General features: G+C 36.3%; 1 protein-coding gene across 4 annotated transcripts in view; it reads left to right on the forward strand.

Moving 5' to 3' along the window:
• The window catches only part of HERC4 (HECT and RLD domain containing E3 ubiquitin protein ligase 4), a 36,529-nt gene that overhangs the window by 11,108 nt on the left and 10,783 nt on the right, over positions 1–14,638 (forward strand). For 3 of the 4 annotated variants that reach the window (XM_009325821.1, XM_009325818.1, XM_009325819.1), the window contains exons 7-16: positions 2,512–2,642; positions 3,675–3,835; positions 4,226–4,302; positions 6,374–6,498; positions 7,035–7,094; positions 7,627–7,738; positions 8,081–8,270; positions 9,369–9,541; positions 11,508–11,624; positions 14,259–14,282. In XM_009325821.1, coding sequence (XP_009324096.1) covers positions 2,512–2,642; positions 3,675–3,835; positions 4,226–4,302; positions 6,374–6,498; positions 7,035–7,094; positions 7,627–7,738; positions 8,081–8,270; positions 9,369–9,541; positions 11,508–11,624; positions 14,259–14,282 — 1,170 coding nt within the window. The remainder of the gene's footprint in view (positions 1–2,511; positions 2,643–3,674; positions 3,836–4,225; positions 4,303–6,373; positions 6,499–7,034; positions 7,095–7,626; positions 7,739–8,080; positions 8,271–9,368; positions 9,542–11,507; positions 11,625–14,258; positions 14,283–14,638) is intronic. The other variant, XM_009325820.1, reaches the window with a different exon arrangement.

Genomic DNA, 14,638 nt, shown 5'->3' on the forward strand with positions numbered 1-14,638 from the left:
TCCCCTGCTCCAGCGTGGGTCCCTTCCACGGGGTGCAGTCCTTCAGGAATGGACTGCTCCAGCGTGGGTCCCCCGTGGGGTCACGAGTCCTGCCAGAAAACCTGCTCCAGCATGGACTCTCCATGGGGTCACAGCCTCTTTCAGGCGCATCCACCTGCTCCAGCATGGGGTCCTCCATGGGCTGCAGGTGGATATCTGCTCCACTGTGGTCTCTCCATGGGCTGCGGGGGGACAGCCTGCCTCACCATCGTCTTCAGCACAGGCTGCTGGGGAATCTCTGCTCCGGTGCCTGGAGCACCTCCTCCCCCTCCTTCTTCACTGACCTTGGTGTCTGCAGAGTTGTTTCTCTCACATGTTTTCACTCCTCTCTCTTCTGGCTGCTGTTGTGCAGCAGCTATTTACATACTATTGGCAAACCAATAGAAGAAATTGAAGATTTACGTAATCCACTATTAAGTATTATAGTGTGAGGTTCTCTGAAAAGTAGATCACTTATTTCAAGGCCAATTTGGGAAAAAAACATGTATTCTGTGTCAGTGTGGCATGTTTGTACAGAGATGTAGGAATTGATTAAAATAGCTGAAATGTGTCAAATTGCCTTATATGTAACTGTTGGCTAATTGCATCATTTTGAGTCTTATTTTTAAACTTTTAAACTTATTTGGAAACTTTTAGGAGCAACATAGAATGTATAATGCTAGTGCTCTTTCTTACACTATTTGTCACTAAAACGAGTGTATTTCAAACATCAAGTGATGATAAGTACCTTTATTTTGCGGTAGGTAAAACAATACATGCATTTCTTACTTTAAATGATTGACTCCTGTACTTTTCTTTCTATGTTTTGATAGTTGGATTAGACTTCCAACATTTAGGTATAAATCAGTATGTATTAACATTTTGATGTTTCTTGTTCATCACTCTCAATAAAATGTATCAATTTGTAAACAGAATATTTTGAGCTTACTACTGATAGCAGTAGAAAACAATTCTGGCCGATCGAGATTTGGGCAAGTGACTAAATATCCTTTTCATGTCTGAATCTGTTGAATTCAGAATATTGTTGTAGAAGGCATTAGAATTTTGAAAGTAACTATTTTTAATGTTTTATTTCTGAAGGAAAAAAGATCTGTGTTTACTTACTTTTGGAAAATATGTGTTTGTTTTTTTTTTTAATGTGTTTGTTTGAACTTTTACACTGCAACAAGTGAAAAGTTGTTTTGAAGAATAGGATCTGCCTAAATGTGGCTATACTTCTGTTGTTCATACACACTTAATTTTCTACAGTGAAAGGAAAAGACTGTTCACAAACAATTGCTTTTTTGTTCTAAAATATTCTTTCGCTTTGACTGAAAAAGATATGGCAACTTTGCAATCCTGAAATTGATATTGGTGTATTGTGTGAAGTTAGGGAAATACAGAATGTAAAGAAAACAGCAATTTGTAACTTGGATTCTAGATGTTTTTCCCTTTTTGATGTATAGAAGTTAACTTCAAACTTGCTTTAAAGCTGATGGACTCAGTTAAGATACTGAATCTACTGTAAATGTTTCTACAAACTATTTATGTCACCCATTTGTATAGCTACGTTTTCCCTTGTGTGATAGGCCTTGCAGAACGAGTGGTCTTGATTTATATCTTTTGTAGAGAGTACTATGCATATGTGCGAGCATTCTTCAAATCCTTCTGAAATTCAGAAAAACCTGTCACTGTTTGTTATCCTGATTCAGTGAATGAGGCTGCTGGTTTTTCTCAGCGGATGCTGCCATTTTAATGATGGTTTCCAGCAGAGGTCCAGTCTGATGCAGAGTAGAATTGAAAAAAACAGCTTTACAATTTCAAAGCATTTGAAAATGAAAAGTTTCAAAGTTGTTGTAAGGTAAGTTGTATAATTTCTGAAAATGTTTCTGATTTAACAGTCTTTCGTTAAAGTTTTCGGTTAATTTCTTGATTAAATTAATCAAAAACACTTTTAAAAAAATGACTTGCCTTACAACAATGTTGAAATTTTCTGGTTTCTTACGCTTTCAAATAATGAAGCTGACTATTTCAGTCACACTCTGCATCATCTGTCTGAGGAGGGTAGCTTCCTATTTGCTAATTGCTTTAAAATTTATATTCAGAATTTAAAAGCCAAAGTATACTTTTTTTAATTGTGTGAGTTTATATACTGTTGTAGTTCATCAAGAAAACTGGAAAAGAGGAAAAACGAGGATTAGTATCTATTAATGACATAAGTTAATGGCAGGACTATTGTATAATAATATGGAAGTTACAAGAATGCGATTTAACACGAATAAGGTAATACTTGATAGCTTTTCCACATTTTCATAAGTGCAATTAACTTGTGACCCTTCTGTGTCTCAGGGTCCTCTTGTGCATGTATATTTTCTCTCCCTTCCCCATGATTCCAAAATTATCAGACAAGGAGATGTATTAAACCCCTATTTCTGTTAAGTTTCTTGTTCTGAGATATACTATCATTTTAATGCAAATAATTTATTTGTTTAGGAAGGTGGGGTTTTTACATTTGGAGCTGGAGGCTATGGTCAGTTGGGTCATAACTCTACCAGCCATGAGATAAACCCAAGGAAAGTTTTTGAACTTATGGGAAGCGTTGTGACGCAAATCACTTGTGGCAGGTAAGGCCTATTCTTTGCTAGCACTATGAATCTTATAACTAACTTGTTTTGTGTAAAACTTCATATATATTGCAATATGAAGTGTTTTTTTTCTTGCCCTTTGTGGTTAAGGAAGACAAGATGGTCTCTAACAAAAGATATTTAGAGAACTTACTGGGATTTTAAAAACACTCAATAGAAGAACTAAAGGAAGTTATACTATGTGAGAGGCTCTGATTTTCTAAACTGAAAATGTAAATAATCAGTGTGAAGGTGTTATTTATTGCTGTCCCTTTATCATTTCCTATTAAAGAACAAGTGTGTTTGGGGAGGTACATGAGCGTCACTGAGGATAAGTGTAAAATTTGGAAACATAACTTGTTTTGTGAAATACCCATAATACTGTACGGCACTTCAGTTCCTAATGGGTTTTTATTGTGTATATTCTAATAGCACCCAAGAAATTGGAAAAATTCCCAGCACACATGAAAATGCTCTTGTCCAAAGAATTGCATTCTAAGTAGATAAAATGAGGGAGGCAACACAATTTTTTAAGAGATGGGCACACTTTGTTTTTTGGGTTAAAGAATATGTAAACGTAAACCTATCTTTCTAACAGTTTGGTTGACACTGAGTGGACCCGTTCCTTTTTAATAGTTTACAGAAATTCAGTACTGATTCTTCCCAGGCTCATGATAGGAGAAGAGGGCATCTAGAGTTGAGGGGATGGGAGAGGGAAGGAGATGCAGCCAATCTGGTAGAAACTTCAAATTTCTGAATTTCTAGAGATATGCTCCAAAGGTCAGACTGTGGCTAAGCAGGAGTTCAAGGCAGAACCTGGCATCTCTGTTCCGTGAACTTCTCCATGAAAATGGAATATTGCCTATTGGAGTATAAATGGGAGTATTGCCAGTGGCAGTGCTTTGCCAATAGAGAAGTGGAGTGTTTGATACTACGGGACATTTAACATACTGTTAGCACAATTCTTAGGCTGGCCTGCACAGAGCATGTTATAATGCTTAGGTTTTTGTTACTGAATTTTGTTTGCCCTAGGCAGCACACTACTGCGTTTGTTCCTTCATCTGGAAGAATTTATTCTTTTGGACTCGGAGGTAATGGGCAATTAGGTACAGGAACAACCAGTAATAGGAAAAGTCCCTTCACAGTAAAAGGAAACTGGCTTCCTTATAGTTCTCAATGCCCAATAATCACAGGTAAGCAACATCTGGCATATTTACTTCTTGGATTCCTGTTCTTTATAGTGTTTTACAAATCTTGAGATTTAAAGTCAATACGGGCTATAATCACTTTCTTCCAAACAGTTCGTTTTCGCTGTGCTCTGTTTCCTAAAGTCCCTTTCTGCTGTAGGAAATACACGCTTACTTGTGCTGTTGGGTTAGGTCCTTTGTTAGCACCAGAGCTAAAACTTAGAGCTGTTAGTGTTTACCTCAGTTAAAGATAGTCTTAACTATTGTATTGCAAAGACCTGCTTCAGCGAGGTTATGTAACGAAGGAACCTTTATCTAATTGAATGTTGATTGCCGTGTCTCAAACATTTCTCAAATTCACATTTTTCAGTTGCCTGTTTTTTGTTCCTCTTGCAGACAGTGAGGAGTGTTATTGTGTAAAGAGAATTTTCTCTGGTGGGGACCAAAGTTTTGCACACTACTTTTATCCACAGGTAACATTAAATGTACTTTGGTTCCAAAGTTTGTCAAAGCTAAATTTTGGTTTTTCTGATGCATTTTAAAAGATTTTCATATTGAAGGTGTATGACTACAGTGTAAAGTTCATTAGAGCAGTGTGGAAGCACAAGACACTAAGTCAATTTAGCAATTGCAGGACTTGGATCCAGTTACTGAGTGTTAGCTGTCAGTAAGCTCTTGAGGCTTTTTGGCATAAGCTTTTTCCTGAGTGATGGATTCATGCACTACTTTTCCCTTCATAAAGAAAAAGGTGATTGAATATTTGAGCTCTTTACCCCTGCCCAGCCCTCTTCAGTAACTCCTGACTGCAGCTTTGCTGTCTTCTGCTCTGTAGCCATTTTGGCATACCACAATGATGAGGAAACAAATGGAGCTTTTTACTAAAAATGATAGGTGGTGACATAGTTTGTTATGTGATAGAGTTTTATGCTAGTCTTAAAACTTAAGTTTTAAAAGGACAAGAATTGATCTGTTTAAATTCTAGTATGGAAAAAAAAAAGTCCAGAAGGACTTTACGGTAAAAATGGCAACGTGGGAGTATGGTGGAAAGGAAATGCTATTAGAGGACGAATTGGGAGGGAAAACCAAGATGAAGATGTATGACTGGATTTGTATAGGGACTATTTCCAATACAGCCCAGCAGGTATTAGACCATAGGGATTGATGAAGCATCAAGAGTTGAGTATGTGGATGAAAACTGATTTGGACAAGAAGAAAAACAGATTTTAGTGGGAAACGTGTTTGTTGTCAAGAAAAACTGAGTACAGGTCAGGCTTGCAGCAACCCTTTGCTCCCACAGCCTGTTCTAGTTCTACAGAATCAACAATTTTTCTAGGGTTTTTCTTTCTTAATTCTGATTGAGTTGTGGTAACTATTGCTGTATTTGAGAAGCTTGTTTAGCAGGTGTAGACTAGAAAAATTACTGATAATGTAGGTTCAAAACTTCTCTATTAAAATTCCCTTCTTAAAAGCTTTCTTGTGCAATTTTCTAATCACTGAAGTAGATTCTGACTGACTAATTGAGGTAAACTGGAGACTGCATGAATGCAGTTATTGCAACTTGTTCTGTACAAAAAGTATTAGCAATAGATGAACTGTGATGCTGCAAAAGTGTCCCGTTCAGTACTCCTTAGTTTGGTAATTTGTATTGAATTCTTTCAAAGTTATGCGAGTATTGTATTCCTGGGACTTGTGTGTCCTTCTCAGTTAGGGGGTCTCAGCCGAAATCTGTTTTCTCAAGTTTAGTTTTTGGGCAGCTCAGTTCCCTGAGTTGTTTCATTGTGGGTTTAAATGACACTTCGGCTGGACACCAGGGAGACGGCAAGAAGGCTTCCTCATCCTGATTTTTGGCAACAGCTAGTCATCATTATGCTGAGTCAGCTATGTTGTCAGACTGCACGCTTGGGAGAGATAATGTTTCCTTTTACTAGTTTAACCTTATTTTTGGTGCTATTTGCCATTTCTTTTTGAACCAATGCTGCTACTCAAAACAGTGGTCTTGGTTCTGCTCCTCTTTACTATTAGAAATCTTACTGGAATTCATTTGGTATAAGCAGCACATCAAAATGCAGCTCATCTGATGATGCAGTATATGTTCAGAGAAACATGATTCATTCTTAGAGGAGTCTGATGGAAGTGGGGTGGGAGAGTAGCTGTCCAAAAAATTGAATGGCTCTTTTTCAAGAGCCTGGCAGTGAGCTAACTGGCTCATAGTGACTAGGGAGAAGAGATACTTGTTACTCTTGTGTAAAGCTTGTTTAGTGTTCATCTTCTAGAAAAGTACTTGTATATTTAGGGAGTTTACCATGAAGTAAGCTGTGGTGTGAATTAACACACTAATCTAGGTGTTTTTAGTGCATGCTCTGCTTTCATAATGAATGCAGAACTGCTAGAATATAGTACATTTATCCTTGGGCTTATTTCACAGTAATAGTCTGGGTAGGCAAATTGTCAGTCAATGAAGAGATAAAGAGCTCAACCACAGGATTGATTTTTCTGGAAAACAATTTTGCGTGCCTGATTCTTTATGCTTTCTTTAAAATATAGAACATGGTGCCACCAGATGATTTTAGGTATCCTGACTTTTTGAAGCAGATCTGGACTGTGAATGAAACGTTTATTCAAAGATTGCTGACTTTCCCATCTGGAAGACTTCCCGTGGAGATCGCTAAGTAAGTGATGTTGAGGAAAGAAGTCGTCTTTTATAATTTTACTTATGAATTGGGCATTAATGGGGTTTTGTACATACATAGCAAAGCTATTTTTAATTACTGATTTTATTACGTGCAGAGCTTTTGCTGTGCTTTCATTGTCATGCTTGTCAAGTAGTTTAGATCCTTTAGTCTGTGTCATCTCTGTCACAGTTTAGATGACTATACAAGATTAAATTAAGCATCTAGTTGCACATTGAAAAATAACAGTACATGTAAAGGAATGTGAGAACATCTCAAAGATTATTGCTTCTACTTTAATAAAGGAGGATGCAAAGAAATTAAAAACAAATGGCAAGACTTGCTTTGAATTGAGCTGTCTTAAGCATTGAGTCTTGAATGGAGGCTTTATCTAGTGTTGTTTAGTCATATTAAAGTCAGAGTTCCATCCTTTTTACAATGTAATTTATTAGGGATTAAATACAGTTTTTTATTGCAAATGCTAACTAGTAAAAAGAAAACAAAATAAATGTAACATTTCATATGAACAATTTCAGTGAAATTGATGGAACATTCTCCTCAGCTGGGTGCCTGAATGGGAGCTTTTTGGCTTTGAGGTAAGTGGTCAGGCTTTTAAACAAGTATTGTGAACAGAATTAACGGTGGCTGCCTTTCTAGTGTCTCGTTTCAACTGTAACGCCTTCCCAGTATTTCCTTATCTTACTGTTACTCCGATAGCGGCAGTTTAAACTTCTAGTTCCTTTACTGCCATATGGTTTGTCAGCTGGTCCAAATGCAGCATGTCTTCTGCCAGTCTTTGGAACTGTGTGCCACCTGGCTGCTACCATATAAGCCAGCAAATCTCATTACTTGTCAGCCACAGTTTATATATAATTGACAAGGGGAATATATTGCATAGGCTGGTTTAGATCCCAGTGTTGTTACACGATTGTCTTGCAGTTAGAGAAGACTTTTTTTTTTTTCAGTTGCTTCAAAGGTCGTATAAGAAATGGAGGTCTGATACTGTGATCTCTCATGTTTTAATTCCTTAGTAAGTAGGGCTAAAAATTCAAGGTGGAAGAAATTCTTGAGTTGCTGAGAATACAGGATTCAGTCTTTTTCTCTGTATTTTTTTTTTCCTTGCTGCAGCAATGATGATCATTACAAAACCAGCACTAGATTCTCAGGGGTTGATATGAATGCTGCTAGACTACTTTTTCACAAACTTATACAGCCTGACCACGCTCATATATCACAACAGGTTTGTGCTGCATATTTTCCTTATGTTTGGGATTATCTTTCTGTGTTACACCTATCCAGAAATACTATTGTTATGCTTGGTATGACCCTTTTAATAACTTTCATTTACTCAATAATATACTAACTGCAAATATGTAAAATTGTGTTGTGCCAATTAGGTAACACATCAACATATTGTATGTGTCTGTATTTTAATATTTAATATACTGTCTTTTTTTCTAAATGTATAACAGTCTAGTTTAAACTCTTGATGATTGTTTTCTAGATTATTTTTTATCTAGATGGGTATTTGTTTGAATTCACAATTGCATTAGAATAAACTGAATTTTATGATGTGCTGTAGGTGGCAGCTAGTTTGGAAAAGAACCTTATTCCCAAATTGACCAGCTCCTTACCAGATGTTGAAGCTTTGAGGCTGTATCTCACTCTACCAGAATGCCCACTGATGAGTGATGCAAACAATTTCACAACATTAGCTATTCCTTTTGGAACAGCTATTCTGAACCTAGAAAAAGCTCCTCTGAAAGTTCTTGGTAAGAAACTGAATTCTTTACTGTTAAAACTAAGGATCTCCAGATGAAAATGTATAGAAATTCCATCAGTGAGGACATGGTCTCAGCAACACCTGCTGTGTATTTACAGTGCTGTAGAATTCCCCGCTGAGAAAGTTAAGGGTTAACATTGCTTGATGCATAAGAAAAGACCTATTCTGTTGCTTCTGGGTGAGTTAACTGGCCATCCACATGAATTCATCTGGTATTGTAATTTTTGGACTGATTCCATTTGGAAGGAATTAAACTGTGTAGTTCAGCGTATTTGATATGTGTCTTCGCACTTCAAAGTGAAAATTATGTGGTCAGACAGCTAACAAGCTCTAAGCAATTTACAGAAGTGTTGCAGAGCAGATGTTAAATTGTCTTTGTTTTGACTACAGCACCTGTTTTGCTTCTTCTGAGAGGTTCATGTTTTCTTACTGATCCTAAGTTGTGGTCTTCAAATATGCAGCTGAGAATAGCTCTACTTTTTTAATTCTGCTTCCTTACACCTTCTTACTGTGACTCCTGTCACCTGAAATTCAGCATAAAGAGTTCAGGTTTCAGAATATTTCCTTTTTAACTAGTATCTTTTAGAGAGGGTGCTTCATTCTTCCCCATTTATTTTTTGCCTTGTAAACTATCTCTTGTGTTTTTCAGTAGGTTTTGATGAGAGTAGAGAGCTTGTAAAGGCAAACTGATTATTTCTTTGAACTGTAGATCCTTTTTGTGTTGCTTCACCTCCCATTGCTCTCAGGATCGTTTGCTTAAGCCAGTGTGTCAGGATTTGAGCCATCTGTTTTTATGTCAAAAATTACTTCGTGATACTGTTGTGTACTCTGGATGAACAGACTTAATTTAAAGAGTTGGTGTGTAACAATAGAGCCTTTGAATAGAGGTTTCATTATTTATTCAGAGAGTAGTGTGTTGTTTAAAACTCTGCACCACTCTTGCTGTGTTAAACTTTTTTTTTTGAGAGTCTTTGGGAACTGACAAGTATACTTTCTAGCAAAATGTGGTTTTTTTAGTTAAAAGGATAGTGTAACATAATGTTGTAGTGGCAAGTACTAAGTTTGTGTGTTCACCATTTGTTGGCAGAAAATTGGTGGTCTGTACTTGAACCTCCGTTGTTCCTCAAGATAGTGGAACTCTACAAGGATGTTGTAGTCCACCTCTTGAAGTTGTGCAAGATTGGCATTCCGGCTTCTGAAAGAAGAATACTTACCAATTTTCTACACACGGCTTTCAGAGTTCTGGAAATATTGCATAGAGTATGTTTATGTCAATTTTAACCAATTACTTATCTGTTTGTTTTTGTCAGCGTCTGTGTGCTGTGTAGTTGTTAAAAGAAGTTAAAGTTACTAAAGAGTTTTAAATACTTAGACTTGCATCTGCAGAGATATCTGTAGTTGTTCCATCTGGACCTGTGAACCATTGGAATTCTGCATTCCAATCTGACATGGTGATGGAATTACTTATTTTCTTGGGAATGCAGACTGACCCTGTCAGTTGCATCTGTGAGGGTATGTTGGAAAGAATTGCCTCTTAATCTTGAAATGATAGCAAGTAAGACCACAAATGGAAGATTAAGAGCAAGCTGTATTTTGAACAAGAAAGATCTGCACAGTGTTACCAAGACAAACATACATTTTCTGATTTGTTTATTGCATTTGTTAGTATTGTAACTTAATTCATGAAAACTTAAGAATTTATGAACTTTGAACAAAAATAGCCTAAATCATTTGGAGTAACCAGACTGTGCACATCACAGTGTATTATCTAATTGCTGCTGAGATTTCCCCTCCCACCCCCTGTTTTTTTCCCTCTGTAGTTTATTCTGGTCCTGTGGCATTTTGTGTTTATAAAAGAGCATTTTAGGCACTCCTTAAGGTGCTGGTCAAGTACTGTATTTGTACAATCTAGTAAAATGGGCACAGGTGTCTAAATTGGACCTTTGTGTGCTATACGTATCAGCCCTCCTCCCCAAGCTGTCAGAAAGAATGGAAGAGATTTCTGCCTTAGAAGTTGGAATTTGTATGCTATGGTTTGCTCAGCTTTTCTTTATTCTTTATGCAGACCATCAAATTAAGGCTGAGAGTAGGACTGATTAGTAACTATCTTGTGTTAGAAGTGCAGGACGTCATTACAGATTCCCCTATGGAAAGCTGCTGGTGTATAATAAATGATTATTTTGCTGCCTTTAGAATTTCTGTCACTGCTCAGGCTTGCACTAGCTGTAATCTTAACACCTGAAGTTGATCTTAAAGTCTTAAAGCCTCGTGGGTAATTGTAGAATTGTAATGTGGCTCTCCTAAGTTCCTTTTTTTTTTTTTTTTTTTTTTTTTTTTTTTTTTTTTTTTTTTTTTTTTTTTTTTTTTTTTATTTGAAACCCAGCTTTGACTGATATGTAGCTACATATTGTAGAAATAGTTAAATTTGTACCTACCCTGCTGCCCGGCTATTTATATTGGTACAGTCTTAATAATTAGCTGGTATGGACTAAAGTAAGAGGAAAAAATGGGGCGACATATCTGGGGTACTTCAGTTTTAGTATCTAGTGGTTTGAGGGGGGTGGGGATGGTGCGGGAGATGGTTGAGAAAAGTAGGGTTAGATTATCTGGTTATAAAGACAGAATTGGGGATCTTGCTGTTTTGACAGTTAATGGTGCTTAACAGTCCTTGGGAAAAGAAGTGTGTGTTAGGAAAATGCGGATGCTTCTGGATTAAAATTATACTGTAGAGACAAGCCTTTATATAAAGTTATTTTTCCATGTCTCTCTCTTTTTCTAAGTTTAATGTTTTTAAATAGAAACTGTTCATCTGGTCATGGGTAATAGAGATAGTATTCATACTGTAAGTAAGAATAGAGTTCTTGAATCATAGTTCTTAAACTTGTGCAAATACAGGAACAAGTATTTATTCCATTGTATACATGAATATGTATATTCATCACTTTTCCTGTGAGATCATGTGATGTTTCAATGTGGCAGCACTATTGTGCGATACTGTATGCTCAGTTAATCTTATTTTTCTTTGCGTCTTTGATGGGATTCTGAATAATCCATGTATCCATGTCTTTAACATTGTATTTTGCATTCTTGTAGGCACTGTTGTTTTTCTATAATTTTTTTTAGTAGCTGGGTATCTGTGGCTGACATCAAATGCTTGAAAAACATGAAAAATGTCCTTTTGAAAACTGTTATACAAAGTGCTAATAAATAAATTGCACTTCTTCAGGTAAATGAAAGAGGGCAAGTTGTACAGTATGACAGATTTTACATTCATGAGATACAAGATTTGATAGATATCAGAAATGACTATGTCAACTGGGTCCAGCAGCAGGTATTTGGAATGGTAAGTTGTGTTGGTTTTTATTTGGGTTTTTTGTGGGTTTTTTTTTCCCGCCCCCCATGTTTTGGTTTTGTCCCTTTAGAAGCCTGTAGATTCTCTAAATATGGGCACTTTCTTTTCATAAAAATATCTTCACAGGTCACTGATGCTGAACAGACTCCTCTTATGTCAGGTACTAGCTGAGGAAGAATTGTTAAGTAGGTGTACTTCTTGTAGGGTATCATTCTTAGGACTGCCACTATTCAACACTTTAATCCATCAATTAAAAATTGATTTAGAATGCTGTCACTTGAGACTTGCCATGTCAAAAAAGTCAGGAAACTGATAATTCGTGATAGGAAAACATCCAGAATAACCTGAATTGCTATATAAGATAGTCAATGAGAAAGCTGAAACTGTCTTGGAAAACTAAGTCTAGAAGCATAATAGGGAGTTGCAGGGGACAGATAACTAACATAGTTTTCTACTTTGAGTATAGCAACAAGAACTGAGATAATTAATTCCTGGATCTGTAAACAGAAGAGTGGTAAGTGGGAGTAAATTAATGACTGTGCAGAGAATTAGTGGGTTGATAGGATTTTGCCGCACAGTTCTTTGACTTATGCTTTGAAAGAATATTGAGTTAAGTTAATATGCTTTCTCTAGCCACCTAAATTTAATTTTTTTGCAGCGGTACCTGGAAGGACCTGAACGTGGGAGACCTACTTTTGCTGTATTTTAGGAATACAAAGCAAGTGATGCTGTCTACCAAAGAATTAAAATTGCAATGTAAAATAACAACAGCAGGGAGACTGGGGAGCGAGCGTAAAGAAATAATGAGTCAGTATTGGCAGTCATGACAGACATTTGTTTCAGCCAGGCTTGTCTGAAAAAATAATCAGTGTGTGATGTAGGCTGGTGTTGGTAGCTAAGAGGGGTGGTATACTAAATGAGATGTAGAAGCTAGGGATAAGCATTGCAGGGCCTTGGAATTAGAGACAGGTTGTGTATTTGGAACAGAGAAGGGTATGCCAGTGAAGGGTACAGAAGTAATGGAATTTAAAAGATTATGACCTTTGCAACTTTGCTTTAAATGGATGTAAACAAACCCGAATTACCGATGTCGTGATCAGAGAAGAAAATACTGAACATGGGAAAATGAGAGCTGGAAAATTGCTTTGTAATGAAAGTCTTAAGCTCCATTTGTTAATGAATTTGGAAGACTGAGCAATAGCTTGACGTTACTGTGAAAATGGTAGATACCGAGTTTCCCTTTAATCATCATTATTTTGTAATGCATTTGTGCAGTTTCAAGTTCAGCAGAAAAAGTTATTTTGATTTATTATAGGACTGAAAGAAATTCCATGGCCTTAGTCAGATCTCCTTCATAAATGGTTTTGATGGCCTTTTCCTGCCTTCATGTCCACTAGTTTCTTGTGTTCTTGCTTTTAAAATAAGAAGCCCTACTTGCCTATTGAACCAGTAATAATAAATCAAAATTTCTTTTGCTAGTGTAATTTTTATTGTTATTACTTGAGGCAAAACTGTTTGCTCAGTTCCTTAATTAAAACATGGAGGGGAAAATATAGAAGAAAAGAGAATCTCAGAAGTATACAGAGTATTCTCAGAGAGAAACTCAGAAGAAAAAACTTCTATTCTTTCAACAACAGAAAAATGAGTGGGGAAAACCTGAAGGTACTGAATAACCAACTATTGATTTGAAGAGGTGTTCTTGAGATACAGCTTAAAGGAGTTGAGAAAAACCTTTGAATTAGGAATAAATAATGATAGATACAGTAGGAGTACAAAATTGCATAAATCTGTCTGTGACCAATGGGGTACTCAAATCTGTTGTTTCCTGTAGGAATTAGGGGTGGAGATAGAAAGCAAAGTATTCTGGCCATCACTTTGTGAGCCATGGATGTCTACATATTTGATTTCTGAGTCTCATATATATATATATATTTAAAATTTGTTAGTTTGTCATTACCTTTTATTCATTTTCTGTTTTCTGCCTGCTGGGTGGAAATGAACTTAGCTTTCAGTGCAGGATAAGGAGGGTAACATGGCACCAGATGGGTAACTTGGTTTCTTAGCACAGTTGATCAAGCTTGTTGTGGAAGTCTCCATATAGTCCCAGCCATATGTATTGGTCTGTCTCAAATTTCAAGAGTCGATTGCTTTTCTCATATCATATCATACCATATCTTATCATAACCCAAATGATTTGTGAGACTTTATGATAAAGTGGTGGGGTTCTTTTGTATTTTTAATTTTTTACTTATTAAAAATGTTTTGCATTTAATTTGACATGCTACAGTCATTTGAGACTGAAAATACATAAGTAAAAGCAAATGTCATGTATTAGTGTATGGAAATAAACATTTTAAATGTTTAATTTTTGCATCCAAGAAGACGTGATACTTTAATGGTCCTTTTTTTAAAGACTGATATATAGGGTGTTGAAAGGCATGGTTGTGTTTGGTAGATTAATTAGAATGTTTATGGTTGATATTTATTTCTCAGTAAACGTTCTCTTGGGGGGCGAAGCTGTAGATAAATATTTCTAATTCTACATCAGAGATGAATAATTAATGCAGACACTAATGCTGCTTTTTCATCTTAATTATTGCTGCCTTTGTGCAAATGCTGTCATAGGATGTCAACCATGGATTAACTGAGGTAAGATTAGTTGCAATCTGATTTCTTTTGCAGAATGTAAGGAAATCAGAAATATGAATGTCAAGGATTGTCTGATGTGTTCTATTGAGCGTAAAGCTTTAAGTTCGTATGGCTGTAATCTGAAAAGGTTTTTGTGGGGCAAAAATACGTAATTCTTTGTATTGCAAATTCAGAGCAGCATTTGAAAACAAGGACTACTTTGATATCTACTAGCCGTAATAAAAGTTCTGAAATTAAAATGTACAAAGTGAGAGTGGTGTTTGTGTGTGTTTTGGGTTTGTGTGTGGGTTTTTTGTTTGTTTGTTTTCTGAAGTACTAAACAATTGAAAATCTACTTAATTTTCCTAAGATGCTTT

The sequence above is a fragment of the Pygoscelis adeliae genome, unplaced genomic scaffold (assembly GCF_000699105.1).
Source record: "Pygoscelis adeliae isolate BGI_AS28 unplaced genomic scaffold, ASM69910v1 Scaffold4, whole genome shotgun sequence".
Classification (NCBI taxonomy): domain Eukaryota; kingdom Metazoa; phylum Chordata; class Aves; order Sphenisciformes; family Spheniscidae; genus Pygoscelis; species Pygoscelis adeliae.